This window comes from Pogonomyrmex barbatus, unplaced genomic scaffold (genome assembly GCF_055798465.1).
Source record: "Pogonomyrmex barbatus isolate J1 unplaced genomic scaffold, ASM5579846v1 scaffold6, whole genome shotgun sequence".
Lineage (NCBI taxonomy): Eukaryota > Metazoa > Arthropoda > Insecta > Hymenoptera > Formicidae > Pogonomyrmex > Pogonomyrmex barbatus.
The window spans coordinates 7,350,686-7,374,046 of record NW_028297160.1 but is presented as its reverse complement, the minus strand read 5'-3'; the positions used below and the strand labels follow the sequence as shown (position 1 = coordinate 7,374,046).

Genomic DNA, 23,361 nt, shown 5'->3' with positions numbered 1-23,361 from the left:
ATTGCAGGGCCACACCAAAAAACAAAAAACAAAATTTCTTTGGTAAAATAAATAAGATTAAATTTGCAACACACGATCAGAGTTAGACTGATCCTCACTTGTTTATCAGACATAGGTCCACCTCAAGGTCTTAATCTGATCCCACTGCACAGGATGCTTCAGTCGCATGTGGTTTCTAACACTGTTGGGATGGGAAAAGGTTTTGGCGCAGGAAGTAACAGGACAAGTGGGTGAATCTCTGGGATAATGTTGATCCAAGTGCGCCCTCATAGCGCTGATATCCTGTAATGTTCTGCAGCAGAGGGGACACCTATAACCGTGCTGCCGATGGTGCTCTCGCAACAATCTCTGTTGCATGAAGTCCGGCTGACTGCGTTGATACTTGCTAGTTGTCGTGATCGTTGTGGTGGCCGTGGTAGAAGATTGAATATCTGATGTGTCGTCTTCCAGTTTTGCCTGATGACGGTGGTGAGGAGGAGGGACGGATAGTGGATGATGATGGCGATGCCGATGATGTTGCTGGTGATGGCTGTGGTGGTGGTGGTAAGCCGCGCCCTCTGCCTCATCAAGCCCGTGATCTGCAACCACCACCACACCAACGTTACCACCAGCCACCACCACCATAATCCCACCCCGAACTAAACACGATAATGCTACGCGCCCAACCTCGACCCAACGGTGTTCAACATCTAGGAGTATTTCCCGCAGTGGTTATTATTTCGTGCTCTATTTGGAATCAACCGATCGCTAATTATTAGATTGCAGATCATCAGCGTAAAATATCTATTATTTGAATATAATGATTACTTCGTGACAAATAACGATTAATCCCTTATTACTTTTGATAATACAAATTTCAATTAATTTTGAGTTATCATATTGTTTCTTTGATGTACACATAGTTTACTTGCAATACTAATTATAATTGTGTATTTAAAAATAATTTCATATGTACAAGTGGTCTCTAGAGTTTTATCATATAAATCGCAATACATTATTTTAATTATTAAAATATTTAACATATTCCTTATCACTTTCGAATTAGTAACAAACATTCATAATAAATAAATACACGTCACATAATTGAAGCTCATAACAGATGTTGACATATAGGATATTCAAATTCTAACAAACTCGAGCCAAATCAAACTCTACTAAAATAAAAATGCAATACCGTTAAAATTTTTTACTGGATAATTGCTTTTTACTTTTACATGGTTGGAAGGAGTCTGATATCGTGCAAAAAAATATGGACAATTAACCTTGTCATTTAATTATGTTCTTTAAATGGGAAAATGGGAATATTAATATAAATTCTTTTACTACAAATAGCTAGGTCTTCGGCGAAAGGTGGCGGAGGTGTTCGAGATTTAAAATTCGCAAACATGCTAATTAAATATGCAGGTTCATAAATCTTCTATTATATTGTTAATTATAATTATGTGGTCATATTATTATTAAAGATTATGCATTCAGTCAACGTATACTCATTCAATTTCGTATACATTAAATTTGACACATGATTTTAGGCGCAATGTGAAAATGATCGATGATTCTCAGTCATGATATAAATCTCGATATTTATATCCGCACTGCTATTTTTGCTCGTGTTTGAATGTGCGCTTTATCTGTTCTGATATCGCAAAATCACTTATTTAAAACACTTAATCAATGATTGTATCACTTTATTTGTTGCGGTCGGAAATAATTTTTCGGAGCCAAATAGATTAAACTTTCCGCAATGTTTCGGTTCTTTCGCTCTTACTAATATTCCGTTTTTAGCCAATTATAAAAATATTATTATAACTATAATGTTATCATATATATAATGTTATCAATATCGAATCTTGATATGACATATCAAATAAGAGATAAACCAAATCTAACCATGATATTAATGAGTAACATATTACACAACATAGGGTAAATTGCAAAAACATGCATGACAGGATAAAAATAGAATCAAATTTTCATTTTCTCATTTAACAAAATAATTCAGTGGTATCTAGGATATAGTTTTGGGCTCAGAATTGATACATGTCAATATTCACGCATGTATCGATTATTACATGTTATGAAAGGACAGTTACGAAGTGAGAGCAAAAGCAATAGCATTGATACCAAAATAATGTATATAACGCGTACTTGTACTGTTACGTTTTTTCAATAACAAATTGATAAGAGCTTATATTTTTTTATTAATAACGAAAATAAAAATAATTATTACGATTCATACATATATATGGAGCAATACAAATAAGTCCTAAAAAAAGTCTTCAGAAGTTGATAAAAAAAATAACAAAAATTGTAACGGTTACTTATTATATAACAAATAGAATTATTTTTTAAAAATAACTTTCATAATCCTGAATACTGGATACATAACAGCCTAAGTATTTCAAGCCCAAGACTACAAATGCTGGATAGTAACTATTGTATAGTAAAAAAATTCAGATTAAAGCAATCATAATCATAAAATTACAATTGTAAAATGTAATATCATTTCCTTACTAATGCCCGAAAAGTTGTATTCAGATAGTATTCTCTGCTACCCTACGCCGACTATTGTTGGTTATAAAACCTACAACGGTTACAAAGTTCTATCATGTATGAAGCCCTAAACGGATTAAACAAATTTCAGTCGGGCAACCCCGGCGCAACCGGCGCAACGGCAGCTGCGGCGGTGATGAGAATCCCCGTTACGATTTTCAACAGTCCTTCGAGCGGGTAGCAACCCCCTAGTTTCAGACCGCGCGGTATCGACTAAAGCTTTTCAACGAGCAGCGAGGATCTGATCGCGTCCAAACACGTTTCTAGACGATCAGTGGACGTGGATGAGGTCGAACGTACTCATGGCAACGAGGAAGAGGACGGCGATTGATGCTGCTGTTGTTGTTGTTGTTGCTGTTGGGCAACGGGATTGTTCATACTAGGCCTTTGATGGATGCCGTGCGCCTGTAGCTGATGATTGATCAGGTAGTGCTTGGTCTTGCACCGTTTGCCGCATACGTTGCACTGCGGCCACGTGCCCGGCGGCGGCCAGTTCGAATGGACGTTTTTCACGTGCTGTCGCAGGTTGCTCGGTGACGAGTAGCTACGGCCGCAGTAGCGGCATAGAGGCCTATTGTCATCGTGGCGCAGTACGGTGTAGAGCCTCGCGAAATTCTCCACCGCCTGTGTGGTATCGGTGGCGGCGACCGCCATCGCGGCCTCCTCCCTCTTCGGCATCGCCGATCCTACAACCAGGACATGCCCGTCAGTTGATACTGTTTCCTTCCTTGCTCTTTCTCGCCAACTCTCCCGTCTTTCCCACGTTGTCTTTCTCTCTTTCTCATTCTCTCTCTCTCTCTCTCTCTCCCTCTCTCTCTCTCTCTCTTTCTACCTCTTTCTCTCTTTGTCTATTGCACGCGCATTCGCATTACCTCTCTCATACTTTCTATCTCTCTCTCTCTCTCTCTCTCTCCTTTTCTCTTTCCTTCTTTCATCTCGCTCATGCTTCCTTTCTCTCTGTCTGGCACACGGATTCACATACATATATTCGCATACATTTGCACAAGTGGACGTATACACACGTTAAAACCATTCGTTCTTTCTTTCTATCGCTCTCTCTTAGCTCGTTCTGTATCTGACACACACATGGCCGGTCATACGTGATTTTTTTCTCTTTGTCTTCCACTTTCTCTCTCGCACTCTGTCTACCTTACTCTCACTCTCTTCCTCATTCATTCTGCACCCTCGAGCGCACTTTCGCGCCTGAGCTGTCTCTCTCTCTCTCTCCACACCAACAATCATGCACACACTCACTTGCGCTTTTTCCTTCTCTCTCTCTCTCTCTCTATCCTTCAGTCTGCTCTAGCGTACACATACTCGCACGCGTACTACTCTCGTACTCTCAGGGCATGCCCGGTTGTAGGATGTTTGGTGTGTTGTTATTGTTGTTGTTGTTGTACTTGTTGATGTTGTCTTATCCAAAATGTAATTGACGATGGCCCTAGACTAAATGAGTCGCATATGCAAGGCATCTCCATAATCTGTTGTCGTTTATTCGTTCTCTTAATTTCACGCTCATCTCTGAAGACGCGGATAATTTTCAACCATAGTAATCGAATAAACATTTAGCGTCGTAACTCGCACTCTCGCAGACGTGAGATTATTTTCACATTTCGAAATGATTTCGTCGAAGGCGCGCTTCCTATGTATCTTACGAATGAGACAAAAAATTCAGGTGATAAGCAGAAGATAATCACACTCGATTTATCGGTAAACATCGTCATCCACCTCTGTGTTCGTGCAAATCAAGTTCTCGAAGAGAGACTGACGGAGAGACAGAGAAAAAAAAAATAGAGAGAGAGAGAGAGAGAGAGAGAGAGAGAGAGAGAGAAGGGGGAAGATAGAAAAAAGATGAGAAAAAAGATAGACAGACTAACAGAAACAAAGAGAGCACAGAATAAAGCCGAGAGAAATGGAGGACCTGGACGAAAGAAAGAGATAAGGAAGAGTAAAAGGGTGGAGCAAGAAGAAGGGAGACAGAGCAAGAGTAAGCGAACTACGTAAGAACCTTCGTATTGATCCACTCTCTACGCCTCGTTACGACTATCTTTCCTACGAATCTCTAAGCATAAGGCCTCTCCCATTTTCGTGCACGTCTCATTACGTAAAAGGAAAGGATGTGTAGATTCACCATGTAATGGGTATTCAACTCATGCAGAAAGCATCATATATCCTCTCTATTATATTTTGAAACATGTTTTTGTAGTCATTAATGATCAATGACATAAATAACGGGTCTAGTAATTATATCATGTTTTTGCTGAAAGAAAGAACATCTAATGTCTTTAATAAATCATTGGTCCCTTCCTGTCTTCCCTCTTTTGATAAATATATATTTTTTTATTATATATTTTTTTCCAAACTATTGCAAATTTAGAATTGCATGTCGAAAAAAAAAAAAACGATAGTTGCAATAGCATCCACGAATGAACAAATACAATTCTATTTCTATATACAAAAACACATTTATTTTTGAAATAGGCAGAAAATATTTTTCTACATGTCAACAGAAATAATATTTGAACCGAAATTTGATCAACAGTATTTGTGTAACCATAGCAGCATTCTAATTTTCGAAATTGACTTTTGTCGACTAAACTTATGAACATCATGTAAAAGAGGATAGCAGTATGTAACTACTTGCTGATTTATGGTGGATGACAAACCAATTTATTAGAGTTACAGAGCCATATATATATATAACGCGAACCGCGAGAAACCGTATTCCGCGATGATTTATATATCAATCGGGCTACACCAGAATTCGGGTGGAATTAAGGTCACATCGCTTCTAGAGCATTAAGCTCTTTTCTCTTCTTATTTTTATCTTTTATCACTCGATGGAATGTTTACACTACTGCCTATTTCACAGAAATATATAACAAAAATAATTTCAAAATTATTATTTCATCTTTTTATAGAAATATTTAAGATTTGATTATGACCTTAAATATCTAACAATAATTTAATATATATTTAATCTTTAATTTATAAATTTTGAAATTTCGTAATTAAAGTAAGTCATAAAGCTCGCGAAAATTCAAACTCTTATTTAAATTATTAAATAATTATCTCAATTACTTGCACTTTGATTAGAATCACATCTTGTTAGATTCAAAGCATTCTCATTTATCGCATTACTTTTTTTAAGCGTGAAATATATTCAGATAAAACGGTAATCGGTCGGGAAATCTTAAAAGTCCAGGTTCGATCGATCGGAGTGAGGTGTATTCGTCCGATTACAGTCAACCTCTGAGCCGATCGGTCGGAAAAGAATGATAGAAAGACCGATCATAGAGTGCGGAAAAGAAGGATGAGTGGAAAGACAAAATACGGAGGGATAGGTGAAAGAAACGAGAAAGAGAAATTGAAAGACCAAAAGGGATAGCTGAAATGATAAAGGATCGTGGAAATAGGAAAAGATGCTAAGAGATTTAGAGAAGATAAACGAAGGGACGCGATTTCCTTCAAGAAATTCTTTCCAAAACGAAATTACCTCTAGAGAAAATGTAAGAAGTTCCGCGAGACAGTTGGAGAAATAAAAATGTACTCTTTTCTTCACCTAACCTGATTTCAAAGTGAATAAAATAAAAGATAATATTTAATTTTATTAAGAGAGAAGATGTGGACAGTTTATGTGTTTTAAATTTATCAAATTTAATGACATTAAATTAAAGGATCTTATATAAAGATAAAACTGAAGTTCACTATTTCTGTTATAATAATATTATCTTAGAAAATTAGCAGTTCTTTAAATATAACTCGTCAAATATGAGATTTCATTTATTTTAATAAAATATTCCTACATCTAAAATAAATCATAATTTTCTTCAAATTTCTCAAATTGTTCATTATATAGTTAATATCATAAAATCTTTTTTTATGAACATAATAAAAAAAATTTTAAATTTACAATTCTTAACCTTACAATTCTCAAAATATATAACATCTGCAATTCTAATACTAATCTAATTCTCATAATTCATTATTTGAACATCAATTATGAAATTAGACAAAACTTTCATTGATTTATGATTACAAATACTCTATGCCATTTCTGGGAGAGTGATCGAAAAGAGTTCACTAAAACTTTCGCGAGAAGAGAAAATAAAATATGAGAAGATGATACAGCGATCGAACGAACATCAAGATTTTCGCGAAAAACGTCAAGTAAGACGAAGAAATGTAAGGCAGGGAGAAGGATACCAATGATGTCGGCAGAGAGGGAGATTCGGTAGCAAGCCAGAATGATTGCGCCAGTCCATTAGCGGCGTCGCTCCGACGAATTGCGCTGCATTAACGAGGACCTGCTTCTCGAGGAGCAGTCAGCACGCTGATTGGCCGAAGGGAGCCCGAAGATCGATGTCTTCGGGTTTCCGGGAAAGTCCTTTCGCGTCTACCTCGCGTTACCGCAGGGGCGAACAACTCGAAAACGTCGATCCCGTTGAGGGGAAAGACGCGAAGATATAGACAGGGATCGATATACGGGGGTGCAATTTCTATTCCTGGAAGTATCACCGAAATGAGAAACGATTCTTGACGTGCCAGACCGAAATCCAATTCGATATTGCGGCGGCGCAAAGCGCAAAACAACCATCAGCAGTTTTTTGCAACATCTCGCGGAAATTAATCAGACATGAAATTTATAAATTTTTTAAATTTTGACGCTACACATTTCTTGAACTTCCTGAATCATAAAATAAATTGTTCTTTCTCTTCTTCATAAACAGATTTGAGTAAATTATATTTATTAGATACGATCAGTTTTTCGAAATTGGTTTCGCTCAAAGTACCTCTTATAAAGTTTATGATATCCATCAATATCGATGTTCAGCTTAATGCTTTACCTTGCCTTCTATAGAACTTTGATCACACCTGGCTTCCGGTGCCAGTTTTGTTAACGATTGGTTACATCAGCATTCGGTATGGTTTAGGGCTTAGGTTTATGACAGGTGGTTTGAAATATGGCAGTCGTCGAGTGAGAGGGGGAGAAACCGAAGGGGTAGAAAAGTTTAATTTAGATAGCTGTGCGGAGTAGTTGCCTACGAGCTCATCCCCCAGTGCGATTTAAGTTTTTTTACTCCTTTGAGAATGAGAAAAAAATATACTGCGCGTTGCGATGGGATTATTTTACTTTATTTTATTTTTACTCAACTTTCGCCTTTTTGTTCATTCGTTCGCGTGCAAAATAAGGATGTAAAGAGTGTAATGTTTCGTATTGCACGAACTGCATCGCTCTCGTAATAATTGATCGAGGCATTTAAGTCTCTGACCTTGGCATCCGTATCCAATCTCTATGCATTCAAATTTAATTAGCATTTAAGCTACTGATGATATATATACATTTTTAAAAATAAAATAAAAAAATTAGATTTCCGAATATATTTTTTTCATTTTTGTAATTACTAATAGTAATTTCAAAATTTTTTAATTTCTCAAATTAGTTTGCCATAATGTAATTATATTCGCCAGATGTTATTTTTTTTATTTAAACTTAATTTTATATTAATTGGTACTCAATTTTACATTGATTGGTTTATAATTTAAATATATTAGTTCAAAACAAATACGAAATTAAAGCACATGTTATAATGAATGATTCTTAATTATAGAGATGAATTTTTAATCAAATTTCTTGAAGTTTCCAAATATCGCAATTATTTTAAAATTTCCATACTTCTTATATTTTATAGATTCCGAAGCGACACCACAAAAAACCTGTCGATACTTTTTGAAATTTTTGCTAGAGAAGCAGGGTGAGACAATAAGATGAGTCACTTTACCAGAATTGAAAAACCGTGTTTTCCGTCAAAAGTTTTCCCCAACTATCAGAATACGACTATGCGTGAAGAGCACATGTACGAAAGTACAGTTAAAAAGAAAGGGAAGCTATTTCGTACAGTTAAAACGACTTTCATCTTGGCATGTTGAATTTGTAAAGAGGAGGGTTGAAACCAACCAAGCAACCGGGTAGTTGAAGCCGTCTGGATGAAACTGAGATTACTTGGCAATGACGGCAATAACAAAAAATACAGAACTATAAAGACATAAGATGAGAAAAATATTGTAGACAAGATAAGCATAAAGATAGTTGCAATAAAAAATTGTTCCTTCAGTAAGAAATATGATTTTTTTTTTGAGTTAATTAAATAAAAATAACAACAATTTCTAATTATTACCTTATGTAAATTTCTTGTTACAATTAAGTTGTAATTATTTGTCAAATTTATAAGCTTTCTTAATATATATATATGAAGATATTTTAAACTATAAAGTTATACTATAATAAATCTTTAATAATTTATCTTCAAAATTTAATTTAAAAGTAAATATAATACCAAATGTAATCGTAAAATGTTTGTTTGAAAGTATAGACTAACTAACAGGATTATTATCTAGTAGCACGCATTTTTAGAAAGATGTATGTCACAAAAAGATATATCTAAGACAATAGAAGATCGAAACGAATACGTGAATACAGAATTGTACGAATAAAAGAGGAAGGGTAAGAAAGAGCATTGGAAGATATTGAAAGGGGTGGATATCGCTGTGCGTGACGCACGTGTGTTAAGATGCGCACGTTCCAAGCACGTTAGAAGGAAATAAAGAATGGATTTACGTATTCGGAGTAAATTTTGCCTCAGGAGATTGCCGACTAAGATCGCGTGGGGCAATAAAATATTGTAAAAGTTTCGAAAGAAAACAGTACATATTGAAAAATACAACAAAATGATCTCAAAATATTTATAAAATATTACTATTGCATAAATAATATAATATAAAAATAAAATGAAAGTTTTTAAAATTCATAATTCAGAACAGGCTTTTTATCTTAACATAAAAAAAAAAAAACATCAATAGAAGAATATTTGTAGTATACGCATTAGTATCGCATTAATATCGGAAACGTGTGTCTACAAATACATAATTGTCTGTATTCTGTCGAACTCATAAAAAAGAAACTTGAATGATATTGGCAACTCTCAAAAGAAATGATATCTGTAGCGCGCGTGACATGCGTGCATTAAGTCGCGGGTGCGTGAGAGTTGGACACGTTAAGAAAAAAGCAGAGGGTGTATTGACGTAGTTGAAATGACTTTGGTCCGCGAAGGGAGCAGTGAAAAGAGAAAACCGGGAGGGGGGAGGGGGGGGGTTAAGGGTGGGCGTTTTGGCGATCGGAGGTACCACCGAAGAAGCTTAGGATGGTTGGCAGTATCGGTGGTAGTGGTGGTGGCGACGGTGGCAACGGTGATGGTGGTGGTTGAGTGGTGCTGAGGAGTGGGTACCGGGGGTAAGTGAGGGCAGATCAATGCGGACATGTGCGGGAAATTGCACAGGGATCGATCCCAGGACCCTCGGGGAAAGCGCGGCCTCTATGTTTTTCTCTCTGTCACTCCCTCTCTCGCATCCCTCTATATATACCCTCTCTCTACCTCCGTCTGTTCTGATTCTCATTTCGCTTCTCGCTCTACGTCTTTGGCCTCCTAAGCCTCATTTTCTCTCTTTTTCTCTTTCTTCTCGCTCTTTCATGCGGATCTCAGTCTTTTACGAAATACGCATTTTCTTCGGCTGACAGACGTTTACTGATACAACCGATGATCTAAAGATTGCCAATATTTTTTTATATGTTTGTTTGAATAAATGATCCAAAGATTTATGTCTTAAAATGTTATCAATGGCATTTCTATAAATTTAAATTTATAAAAATCTATTTGTTATATAATTATATTTCAGGCCATTATTTAACCGATGAAAATTATAAACAATTCTGAAAGAGTTTATATAGTCAAAACTTGATAGAATTAAAATTAGTAGTTAAGAATATTTGCTTAATAATAAAAAAATTTAATTAAAATTATTTATAAAATTGATCATAAAGATAAAATTTAAATAAAAAAAAAGAGTGAAGGGCATAGAGAATAGAGAGAAAAAGTAGAAGATAAATCATATTATAGATATTAATGCATAAATAATGGCTATTTCTTGCTTTTACTAAAATTATTTAGTAAAGCAGGACACTTTTTATTTAATTGATAAAATTTATAATAAAAGAACCATCAAATTATGTCCTAGTTAAAATTAATTTTTTTTTTTTATTTTTACAAAGTTATTCCATTTTAAAAACATTTCAGAAACATAATATGAAATCGAACAAAATCTTTTTTTATAAAGAATTCGAAAAAAAAACGAGAAGTTAGTCCTTAATCATTTAGCATATAATATAGAATGTGTCATTTACAAAAAACATTTATAATAAAGTAATAAATAATAAAACAGAATGAGAGAAAAACGATAGAGAAAAACGGAACAATAGATCTTACATCAGAAAGTAGAGACTTTAGGGTACACGAAATATAACTAAAGTTACAGCAATGCTAAAGAAATGAAAAACGTTTTACTAGGAAAACCGCTGTTATTTATTACGGTCATGGTTAATATGTTCAAAAATGCAAAAAAGTTAAAAAGATTTATCGTTTCTTATAGTATTCATTGCAGGATGCACCTAGCGTTTTACCGGAAGACAATTGTTCAGGTATATTCTCTCGTGTTTTTCTTGTAAACTTCACCTCGACAATCGAAGAAGTGCCACACATTTCTCACAGATGCAGCATCCGTGCGGCGCAAACGGCTTCGCTGTGAAGATTGATTAAACCCACTGCCGCAACCACACCACCGCTCTCGCGAGGTATATTAAAGACGTGACCCGACATAAAGGATCCTTGTCCTATCTCTCTCTCCCACTCGCTTTTCTTCTATGACCACATTGATTTTCCACAATACTCCACCCTCAGTCCACATCACTCTATCCCTCCCTCCATCCGCTAACTTTCCCTCCGTAAACTCTTCTCCGAGAGAAAATGTACTCCAAGCGGGGTACAAACAAGTACTACCATTCGGGTATCCGCGCTTTCTTCCTCGGCGTCTTCTTATCGACACCCGACGTCGCGTTGGAGGCTGTGTAGTCGCTGTTTACTCGCGAGTAATCCGGGAACCGAGTGCTCGAAAGCTTTGCAAGTTTGATTGAATCTCGGCAGCAAGAGCGCCGCCAGCATCAGAAAATGGACAAGTTGCTAGCTTCGGAGTTCGTCCTTCACGGATCCCGTTTTTTGTTTTCTCTACAAAAGTTAGTGAATGTCATGAACAGAACCGCTTTAGTCGGCACAATCGGCCGTAACTTTTGCATCTAAAACGGAAAGAATGTTACCGAATCAAGTAATTTTGTAATACGATTAGAATAATAATGTATTCCGAATTCAAATTGGTGGAGCATTGACGTTAAATGGAAAAGCGAGTTAAATACTTTACATTGTGATTCATTTATCTTTTAGTCATATTAGCCATTTTATTTAATATCCTTTTAATATTTAAATTTTGAATTCTGTAAAAAAGTTGGTGAGCTATATTCATCGTAACTGTAACACGATTTCTCTCTTAATCAACGTTGTAGGCGTTATTTTTTTTTGACGAACAAATATCTATTTATTATTGTCAATTTGTTTAAGAGCCGTGCTTTTTTCAGATAAAATATTTGCGCTTTTTCTCGTTAATGAGATTTCGCCTTTGATGTCCACCGTTTTTTATTACATTTAAGTGGATTTCGGAGGTAATTTTTTTTTTTAACTTGCCGCGCTACGTTTGCCACGCTGTTGCAACGTCCGTGAAATGCATTCTCGTTTTTCGCTCATGTCGACCAGAATCGATAGAACAGGGAGATTAAAGCCGAGTATTCGTAACGGCGATTTCGAACGCGCAATATAAAACGAATATAAAGCCAAGTGTATATCGTACTATTTCCTACAGTTCGTTTTCCGTTTATCGATCTATCAAATTTACAATATTTTCTACAATTATAAATAAATAAAATTCAAAAATTACATTTTTTCAAAACATAATATTTCAAAACATAACTTCTCTAGATTATTTTTACTATGATTAATATCGCATTTCGCGAATATTTCTATGTTATGATTAATTTATTCAGTAAAAATATGGCCTGCATCCAAAAGTCAGCTGTTCACTAGATTGAAACGGTGTTCTCGAGACTAATGCGGCAAGTTCTGAGAGGGAATCGCAATCGTCATTTGTCCGAAGGACGTAATAATATATGGCGAACCATCCCTTGCGCGATCCAAGTCGCCCCACGCGCGACGGCAGCACGTGGATCTCGCGAGAGCGAAGGCGGAGAAAAGGGGCGTTCGGGACATTAAGGGGGCAAGAGACGAAATGGGCGGTGGGATAAGGTCGCATGAAAGAAGGATAGACAGATAGGAAAAACGGCATCGGCGGCAGAAAGAGGGAAGAGATACAAACAGTTTAACGTGACACCGTGCATTCGTCTCGTTGCTCGGCTTATCGTGCAAGAACCTCATTTTTATCCTTCCCGCGATATCCTCCGGCATTTTGCGTCTTCTAAGTCCCATATAGACCACCTACGCACACAAGTTTTATCCGTCGATTCTAACTCCCTAGAATATATCTGATAGTATCGCCACTCCCAAAGTGGGCCACTGCATCCAATCTCGTCTCATTTCCGGATTTTTTCTTTCTCCTACCGATCTTTGTTTTTCAACTGCATTTCGAAGAATTCGACTGGGATAACCTGATCATCGATATCTACCTTGGAACATTTCCAATCTTTATAACTCGGAATTTTCTCATTTTCTTGAGGGAAAAAGAGAACAATATTGATTGAACTTAAACTTAATAAACGCCATATCTTTCTAAGAAATTTTTTATGATGATGAAAAGAAATCGATTACATTTACCTTTAGAATATGGGCGTTTAATATAAAAAAAATATTTCAGAATGTAATAAATTAAAGTTATGTTTTTATAAAACCATAGAATCAATATAAAATAAAATTAATAAATAATGCAATAATAAGAGAAAAATTATTTAAAAGGATATATATGAACATAAATATTTCCGTCACGCATTATGTAACACGTGAAAACTTGATACATTAAAAGAAAAGCGAAATTTCTCAACATCTATTTCGATCTTCTTCTTAACGTTAAACTTCTCTCAGATAATCGAGTTTTCTTTTTTCCTGGATACTTCGAGGAAATCAAGATTTGAACAGACATTTGAGAGATACGGGCGGTCAGCAAAGATTAAGAAAGAAGAAGAGGAATTCTTCTTCCCTTCTATCCCTTTAACCACGTACTGGGAAGATGTTCTATACGTGCACACACACACGTACACACACGCGCGCGCGCGCACACACACACACACACACACACACACGCACACACAATGACACAACATTGATGAGGAACGTATGCGCGAACGATTGTTCACGCAATCGCTTTATGTTGATCTTTGCCATATTGAAATCTCTCTCTCTTTCACATCATACACATTAAAGAATATTGCACAGAATTGTCGAGTAGAGATGGTCAAATGTGAGCAAAACCACGGCGTCTTTTTCTAAGGGAAACTCGTCGGAGTGATAAGAATCTGACTAGGCTCGGTCGAAACGGAGCTATCCGGATCGGATCCGAGTGATAGATGACTCTAATCTACCGAGAACGCGCGATCGAGAGTCAACTTTGCAGTAGAAAACACGGATCTATAGTAGGTTACACTTTAGCGCGAAAGATCGAGATAAGGACCGGCGCAAAAAGGACATAAGTCACGCTGACACGTAATTTCGGTCGCCGGAATGATACGCGTAATTGCCCTCCGATATCACACAGCCAAGATGAAAATATATGTTTGCAAACTTTTAAATCAGAAAAAATCTCTGAAATTTTTAATTTAATTTTCACGATTTAGATTTTAATTAAATTATATTAAAAATAATCTAAAAAATGGTATATTAAGGATTTTATATTAAATTTTTTGTAAACCTTTTTAAAAAAAACTCAACATATTAATGGTAATTAAAATATATGTAGAAAAATAAAAAATTAAATAAAGAATATATGTATCAGCAATTTAATCAATTTGCTTATCTAATCAATAACTTGCCAAATTAACATTCTTTCAATCCTTGTAAAATAAAAAATTATACAATATTACATTAATCAATTTTTTAGATTATTGTTGCGTAATTGATATCTATATATCTATATACATCTCTAGAGATATATCTATATATATCTATGTATCTATAATCTATATATATATATATATATATATATAGATATAGATATAGATTACGCAATTTATTTCCAGTTTGGCACTCGCAATTTATCAATAAAAGAGAAGAAAAAACAGATAAGATAAGAAAGAAGAAAAGCTACTCTTACTAAAGTATCATTCAACTGAAACCTTGACAACGTTTTACTCCGAAGCTTCAGAAACTATCATATCATTTCTAAAGTAATCGAAAGTACTCGTAAACAACAATCATCAATCACAGCCGCGAGAGTCATGCGGGTGGCTGCGCAGTCTCGCAGTTGATCCTATCCTATCGTTTTCTTCCGAATCGAGCCTCGTGTCACTGGGTTACCGCACGTCCCAAAGCGGAAGTGAATCCCATCCACGGCCGCACCCGCGTCGAGAGTGGAGTACCGATGAGTGCTTTTAGACGAGGTCGTACTCGTAGGCGACAAAGCTTTACGCCGATAGCACGAAATAAGGAAAATACGACGAAACGGATGGAGGGAGAAAGACGGTTAAAGTAAGAAGAACGTGTGCGGATAAGGAGATGGGGAGGTAGCCGGGGGTTGCTACGAACAAATGCGAGGCTCTGCCTCCATTTACCGGGGGGAGGGGGAGGGGGGGAAAGAGGGGGCGAGTTGCGAGCGCCAGGGGTTGGCACGAGATGGAAGAAATTCGTGGAAACACCGCGGAATTGGATAAGCCGGCGGGGTTTGTTTTGTCAGGGGTTCGCAACGAGAATAAACGCGGCGACTGTGGGATCGCGTGGTTGATGGTCATAGGCCCGACTATCGCGTGTCCCAGCAAACTTCCACTTGCTAGCTCGTTCGCTCGCTCGCTCGTCCGTCTGTGCGGAAATCGGCAATCTGCTAACCCGAGACAGGCACTCGTGTTGTTAACAAGCGTCGTCCGATCGATGGGTGAAACCAGTTTCACTGTTTCTCTGGTTAAATTAATATTCTCTCGGAATGCTTACTTTTCACGAATAAGTAAATTACCTCGTATCACTCCCCCCGCCCTCATCGCATAAAATCGTATCAGTGGTCTCTTTTAAGGAGTCATTTTTACCACTTGTGATTGCGCGTATTAAAATTATGACATTGTTTAATACAGTCAACTGTTTTAATAGAGTTAACTGAAACTTTGCATCGCGAGTATGTTACAAGCAAATGTTTTATCTTATAAAACTTGCAAGATTATTTATCATAGTACACATGCGGAGATGATCAAAATATGATATATCTCATTTCTTTAACTATGAAAAAAGATCCTTTAGCATTCTAATTGTCAATTTAAGCGAAATTTAAAAAATATAAGAAATGTTCGCAGTTAATATCATTGCCATTATTATTATCAATTCTTGAAATACTGAACTGCTCATATCTGAAACCGCATTGTAATGAAGAAATTTCGCAGCCGTAATTTACTTTTAATTTACTTTTTTCTAGATGGTATTTTGCGAATTACAAGCTTTATTGTTTATCGTAGCAAAAGTGCGAAACAAGACCGGTCCTTGCGAGAACTATTGTCGAGACAAGACCGGCGGCGATCGAAAGCCCGACAATGGAATTGCGATTATCGTCCGAGCAGGGTTGCTTGCCCTCATCAAACTCTATATACACGAGGGCGAATCGAATGGTATGGAACACGATGAGAGACAGGGAGAGGTATCGGCGAAGGAAAGAGGAAACAAGAGGGTGAGGGGCGGGATTGGCACGGGGTGGAGGAGCAAGATAGAGTTAGATAGGAACGAGCGGGAGGTACTAGGTTCTGTTTGTTGAATCCTCGAGATCAATACGACGTACCCTATCTCTTTCTCCCTCGTAATATTGCGGACGATAGCATGCGTGATACACGTACATGTTCATGCTTCCGTACATGTTCATGCTACGCGTCACGAGAGGCAAAGTGATGCTGTGCCAATTGGTTCCAAATTTTTTACGTAAGTGTTTGTCAAACTACGTTTATCTCTGAACATAGAGAAATTGACAAAATTGCGATGTATGAATTTGTCAATTTTCATCTTTCTTCCTACAAGGTAAATTTATACGGAAATAATAGGAAAAATTTCATGATTAATGTCGTGTACATCATACGAATTACAATAGATTGTTGCCGTGAGATTGCAGCTAGTGATCTCCATTTTCGATAATTATACAAAATAACATTGCAAGATTTATGCAAGTTTCAAGATGAAAGTATCGCGATTTTTAAGATATATATAATATGTTGAGCGCTAATTTTCGAGCCTTATTGATTTATATATATGCTTTATATATGTAAAAATTGGAAAACTTTTTTTCACGAAAAAAAAATTGTAAGAAATTAATAACAATAGCCCTTGAGGTAAAAGTCTATATCTCCGGAGTTCCCACCCATTTCTACGTAATCCTTCGTTCCACTCGGCTCTTCCATAAAGGCTAGCGATTTCACAAAAGATGAATATACGGTAGAAGGGTGGCTTCACGACGCGAGCCTGCTTTTCAAGAAACGGGGTTGGTCATACCGCCTTACTTATCGCACTAGTTATACCACGAGTGAAGGAAGCTCTCGCGGTGCTTTTTCTAGCTCTATCTCTCTCTCATGCTTTCCCCCGTTCTTCCTCTTCCGACCAATCGAGAAAGCCTGCTTATCGTCAACGCGAAGGGTGAACTGCGCACTGCGGTATGGGACGAAAATAGGTCGGCCAATTCTCGTACCAGCACCCTCTTTCGCCTCCACCTTACCTATCGACACCTCCGCACCCTTATCCGAGCTCTAATAAAAAACGAATACCTGCGAGTGTGAGCTTCGATCGCTTAGGCGCGGCCTTTTCGACGCACATTCAGGGTCAAATTTAACCACCGATGATGCGCTGAGAGGGAGGCCAAATGTGCAATCGAGTCATTCAAAGCGTTACACTTAATGCCTTGAAATAACATATGTGTAAGTATTATTTGTAAGCCTCCAATTAAGTACATTTAATGTAATACTAAAATTACAATATAAAATATGGAGAAGCATACATTCAACATATGTGTAAAAAATTTGATTGTGTGGTTTGTGATCAAATAATAAAATTGAAATATTCATTGCTTTCATAAACATATTAAATGTTAATTTATTAATTTTCTATGGTATTATTAAACTCGTAAGAAAAAAAAACAAAAGACTCGCAATTTATTCAAAAATTTTGCTATCAATAAGAAAATATTAATGTAAATTTAAATAATGATTTAAATCAGAGCAAACTCTTCGTCATTTCATGTTTGCTAAAATAAATTAGCAATGAAATTAATGATGAAAATCTTAAAGCTTAAATATAAAATGTAACTTTATGCAGTCTTATTAAACTGTATGATTGTACGCAATTGTTAAGGAAAGTGCGCAATCATATTCGTTCAACACATATCAGTGATTAAAAAGACGAATTTTAAGTCTATTTAATCTACGCACCTTCCTCCAGCGCATCAGAGAAAAAAAATATATATATGTATATACATCTGCAATATCGTCAGCGTCAACTCACTTTCGCTGAAGACACAAGCACACATTGTCATTTTTGTCAGCGCGTTTTTCACATTTGATTTCTTCTTATAACGCCAATAATAACAAGTTCATCACTACGAAATCGTCTTTCAAAAGTCTTCATGAAGAAATCATAAATTATGAAACATCAGCGAATGATTCTGCATGATCTTTCGTGCATATATCAGTAAGTCCTCGATTTCCAGATCACTGCTTGTCTTCGGACCATCTGTCAGTCGTAGAATATTGTTGTTGAGATTGTTGGCTCGTAGAAACCTGTGAAGCAGGTTGTAATGATTGTTGCGCTTGCACGTGTGCCTGCATCTGATACAGAGGGTAGCTCTTTCGTTTTCTGATGCCATGCATAGAAAGCAGGTGGATCTGCAAATACTGCTTGGTCTTGAATTGCTTGCTACACACATGGCACGAGATGTATTCAGTTTGTATAGTGTGAACGTTAACAATGTGCTGTTTTAGATTGGAATTATTCGAGTATATCTTGCCGCATTCGGGACACTTGGGTTTACCGCTGTGATTAGCATTCTCCATTTGTTGATGATACCGCCTTTGAGTTTGTTGATGGAGTATCGCCATGCTCTCAATCTTGTCCTTCGCACAAGACTGCAGCATGAGATTCAGTTGATCGCTCTTGCTCTGCTGTAGACTTTGGAGATTGTTCTGCAGTTTCTGATGCATCATCGTAAGTTGCTCACTGTTTAGATTATTGAGGGAGTTGAGGGCATTGAGGGTGTGTTGCTGCGATGACTGTTGGCTGGTGGCATGTTGATGATGATGTTGATGATGATGATGATGCTGAAGCAGGGCTGAGAGATCCTGCCCTTTCGAGTTGTGACCTCCACTGCTCTGGTAGGTTCCAGACCCGGCGTGCTCGTTCCTCGTGGAGGATGTACTCGGCAGCCAACCGGAACTCGAGCTTGAACCATCTCCTCCAGAGGGCTGCCACCGCCCTGGAACCACCAGCCAATGTCAGTCCTCAGCCAACCTCGTACGATCCCTTAAACACTATTCAATCGCTTTTTCTTTTTGCCTCCCGTAGCCCTTTCTTATGCATTTTTTTTTTGACTTTCTTTTCTGAAAGTATATTTCCAGGTCATAAAGACAACTTGCCCTCGATAATTTTTTTGCACCCTCCCCCAACGAGCCTCTCCCTAAACCTAGGATCGAGTTAGATCCTTCGTATCGTGCGAATTAATACGACGAATTAATTATTCCTGGCGCTCCTGTGCGCCCTACATACACAATTCGCCTCTTCTTCATCATCTTCCCATATCGCGATTTGTTTCCGATTTTTATTCAAACCGTGATCAAATAACGTCACTAACATTGATAATCACGTATAATTAAAATTACTACTTTAGATAATATAATTTTAGATTTACTCTATTTCCGATCCTGAAAATTTTGTTAATATTTTAAGTAGCGGCGCGAGTCGATTTCACACTGGCACAATTTTTCAAAGTATAGATAAGTCACGTCGAAAATGAGCCTCGCATCGCAGACGAAGACAATGACGAAGATACGATGTAAAACTCGTTTCCGAATAGAAAAGTAATTGCATAATAATGGCTATGAAAAGGGTTATATCTCCGCCATGTAAGACATCACGATAACAAAAATCATAGAAGAGCCGTTGAGATGCGACTCTATAATACGTTGCTGCTGACTGTGTGGTAAGAGGGATAGCTGACAAGGAATACAAGGTTGTGAGAGGTACGAGAGTTTCATGCATTCAACGCAACAACGAGAGATCAAAGTTTTAGGAAACGACGGAAGGATACTAGTTTGGGCTTTAAGAATGTTTAAAAGGGTGAAATTGAATCGTTTGATTTGACGAACTCACCATAATTTGGATCCTGATTGGCTACTTGATGCATACCGGATGGTCCTGGCATGTTCATCCCTATAATTCATGAATAGAATTAATTAGATTATTGTCAGGTCAGAGAATTCACATGTAAATATTTTAAAAAATTATAAAAAAATTAACATAATTATTAAATAAAATAAATATAATTATTTATATATTATATTTGAATACAAAGGATTAGAAGTGCAACATTTATTGTTTTAAAAAATTATCTTTCTTATAGATATATTAAAAATATAATAAATTTTTCTTATTCAATGACATATATGAAATACATTAATAAAGTCAACTGTTTCACGGTAAATATAAATCATGAGATTTATATCGCTCAATTGACTATAGCACAGGTAAACGAAATCAAATTATGTTAATAATATGTTAGTTTATTACATTTAATAATAGATTCATGTTAACACATTTTCGTAAGTCAAAGAATACAATGAAATTATGTACACAAATAGAAATAATTGTAATTATTCATTAATTAATTTTAATTGAAGCCGTAATTAGTAATTAAGTCGGGCTAATTGCTAATTACAAAAGTAATTAGTAACTGGCCGAGGAATTAATAATTAATTACAAATGTAATTAGTAATTAAATGTGCCATTAATTAAAAAACTAATTTGCATTCTCTGAACAAAATTGGGATTTCTTTGGTCTATCGTATATTCAACCCTGCCTTATAAATAACGAAGTTGGCTGTTGTTTGCATAAGCAATTACCGATATAAAACATATTTTTCAAACAGATCAATAGACTTATTCCCTTCGGAACATGCGGCATTTATTATTAAATTAATCGCTAATAAAGCAAATAGTATAATGTACCAAGTATAAAATGCACAACAAAATTTATTATGAGAATTTCAAGCTGTAAAAGCTATATAATTACCTTGAAGACTCAATAACGCTGCAGGAAAACTGTTACGATGGTGTTCTATGGAGTCATTTAGCATATTGTCGCTTGGTTCAGTCTTCACGGCATTTAGGATGCTGCCGTGATTCGACATATCTTCCTCATTTTCTGACATAGAGTTTGAATCTTCTCCTGTCGATTGCGCCTGAAAACAAATAAAATATTCCCATATTCATTAAATAAAATATCTTTATAATCATTGTAATGATATTGTTCAATTTTATAAAACTTAAATTTTACAATTTTGGAGGGAAATACATTTATTATGTGAAATAAAACATTGTTATTTAATTGTCTATACATTATTCTCATTCACCTGTACATTATTTGAAGATGTCGTGTGTATCGTGGGACCACCTTCGAGTGCTTGACCTAACAAGGATTCCTGAAGATCCGTTTTCTGTTCGACATGATTGCCCATTGGCGGGGAGTAACTTCTCGGTCGTTTTTCCGGCGGACTCATGTCGCTTTCATTGAGATCTCCTCTGCCATTATCTTGCCAATTACGTGGCGTTGCCTGATCAGATTAATAATAAGGTACGGACAATAGTATCACCAAAAAAAAGCGATGCAATCGTTCATTTATACAATTCAATTTCAACTAATATTTAACATTCAATAATCTCATTATATGTATAATCTGCAAAACTCCGGACTACTCATCCATTATTAAAACTTTCGCGTAATATTTGTCTAACGTCTATTATAAGTCGCGAAATTAAAAGCTAAAGGACGAAGCGGGAAATTCTAGCCGGGGGATTCCGCCTGTCACGGCAACGGCGACGGCGTAGTGTTAAAAGCACATTAATTAAAATTCGTTTTAATTAAGGCTAAATTAATTAAAAGTTCGAAACCAGCCGTATAATTCGTATAATTAATTTTCCAACTTCCATATTAAACTGCCGCGGGGACAACTTACAGGTGCGCTACCGTTGTTGCCGGCCGACGACGGAATTTTCGTGGCGCCGCTATTAACGTCCGCCAAACCCCGTACTTGAAGCATCTGTGCTGTCTTTAAGAAGGCAGGTAGCTGCTCCTGGCCTACGTGTACTTCCCCGTGATACATAAATCGCAGCAAGGATTCCATGTCTGACGATGCAACATCCTTCAGGATGACAATCGGATGTGGACACGGATTTGCCTGCATCAAAAAGTTAACGTTTCTTTCGAATTTACATTTTTATGAGTAATAACGGAGTGAAAAACACGCTTATCAGAGAGCGTTCTAATGTAAATAACAAAACATAATTTATATTCAAATATCACTCCTACTTTTACGTTATTACGACTAAAATCATATAACATCGTTATCTGTTTACAGAAAGTTACTTTAATTTACAAAACGATAAGATTTAAAAAAGTAATAATTTCAAAATTATTATAAATGTTTATAATAATTATTTAATAATTAATTTATAAATTATTATAAATGTTTAAGATAGCTTGTAACTCGCTTAATCCCCCATTCTATTTCGATCGTACCATCGCTCAAGATTATCCATTCAATCAAACGGTCAAACGCGCAGCGCTGATTCAACGAGATTTGATATAAGATATCAGTGTCAAGTTAATCGTAGCTATTAATTATCAGCTCATCCCGGCCAACCATTAGTACAGTTATTTTATACGCAGCGTGGCAATTACGAAAAGTATGCGCTCTAACGCTCGATCGATCAAGGTAATCGATCTATCAGGAAACGCGTGATTTTTGTAATCGTAGATTCATACGAGAAGAGATCGGAAACCAAGAAAGATACATCGATCCTCTATCAGCAAGAGGTCAAGAGGTTTGACGGTAACGAATACTCCCTCCCATCCTTCTCCTCCTCTTCTCCTCGTTTTCTTTCGTGTACAGAATAGAACTTTCTTACGTATGCTAAAATTAATAAGCAAAAAGCATATGCATTTTTATATCCGTCGTGTAAAAAGAGAAACAACTTTCCTTTTCTTCCTTTCATAGTAAACCATTCAACATTAGTTAAAGATTAAGAGGAGTATGAAGGATTCTCTGATTGATGCTCGGTGAATCGATTCCTCTTGCGAAGCGCTTAATCCTATCCATCGATGGACACGCAGGGGAAACCTGACGGCCGATTAATTTGTAACGATTTACAACCGAGATGCATGTAATCAGCGTCGTTTAATCCACGTCAAAGCCACCCTTCATCTTGGTGCACCGATTTGTACATTTAAGAGCACATAAATCGCTGATGTTTTTACAAACGCACGCAGCAAGGAGATTTGAAGAGATTTTAAAACAAAACATTGCCATCTATTATCATTTTAATCTTTAGCACAAAAAACATTATTGGCTTAGGAATAGTTGAATTATCATTTTCTGCTCAATTCAAGTTAAACTTTTGGCATTTAATTTGCGGAAAAATTTTACCT

General features: G+C 36.4%; 2 protein-coding genes across 4 annotated transcripts in view; both read right to left on the bottom strand.

Annotated features, from left to right (window-relative positions):
* LOC105422857 (protein abrupt) overlaps positions 1–23,361 on the bottom strand; it is a 96,186-nt gene that overhangs the window by 23,412 nt on the left and 49,413 nt on the right. For 2 of the 3 annotated variants that reach the window (XM_089082469.1, XM_089082470.1), the window contains exons 5-8: positions 21,890–22,111; positions 21,287–21,487; positions 20,947–21,115; positions 20,028–20,087 (exon numbers count right to left, since the gene is read on the bottom strand). In XM_089082469.1, coding sequence (XP_088938595.1) covers positions 20,028–20,087; positions 20,947–21,115; positions 21,287–21,487; positions 21,890–22,111 — 652 coding nt within the window. Of the gene's footprint in view, positions 1–17,726; positions 19,135–20,027; positions 20,088–20,946; positions 21,116–21,286; positions 21,488–21,889; positions 22,112–23,361 lie in introns of those variants that run through there. The other variant, XM_089082471.1, reaches the window with a different exon arrangement.
* LOC148935137 (uncharacterized) lies at positions 2,182–17,590 on the bottom strand. The gene is made up of 2 exons (XM_089082479.1): positions 17,035–17,590; positions 2,182–3,236 (listed from the first exon to the last, which is right to left on the bottom strand). Exons 1-2 carry the CDS (start codon positions 17,072–17,074, stop codon positions 2,851–2,853), a joined length of 426 nt encoding a protein of 141 aa, XP_088938605.1. The 5' UTR covers positions 17,075–17,590; the 3' UTR covers positions 2,182–2,850.

Coding starts and splice junctions, on each gene's coding strand:
- LOC148935137 (XM_089082479.1), bottom strand. CDS start 17,074: ATGGAAGAGCCGAGTGGAACGAAGGATTACGTAGAAATGG. Junction 3,237..17,034: donor GAAGGATTACGTAGAAATGG/GTGGGAACTCCG, acceptor TCCTGGTTGTAG/GATCGGCGATGCCGAAGAGG.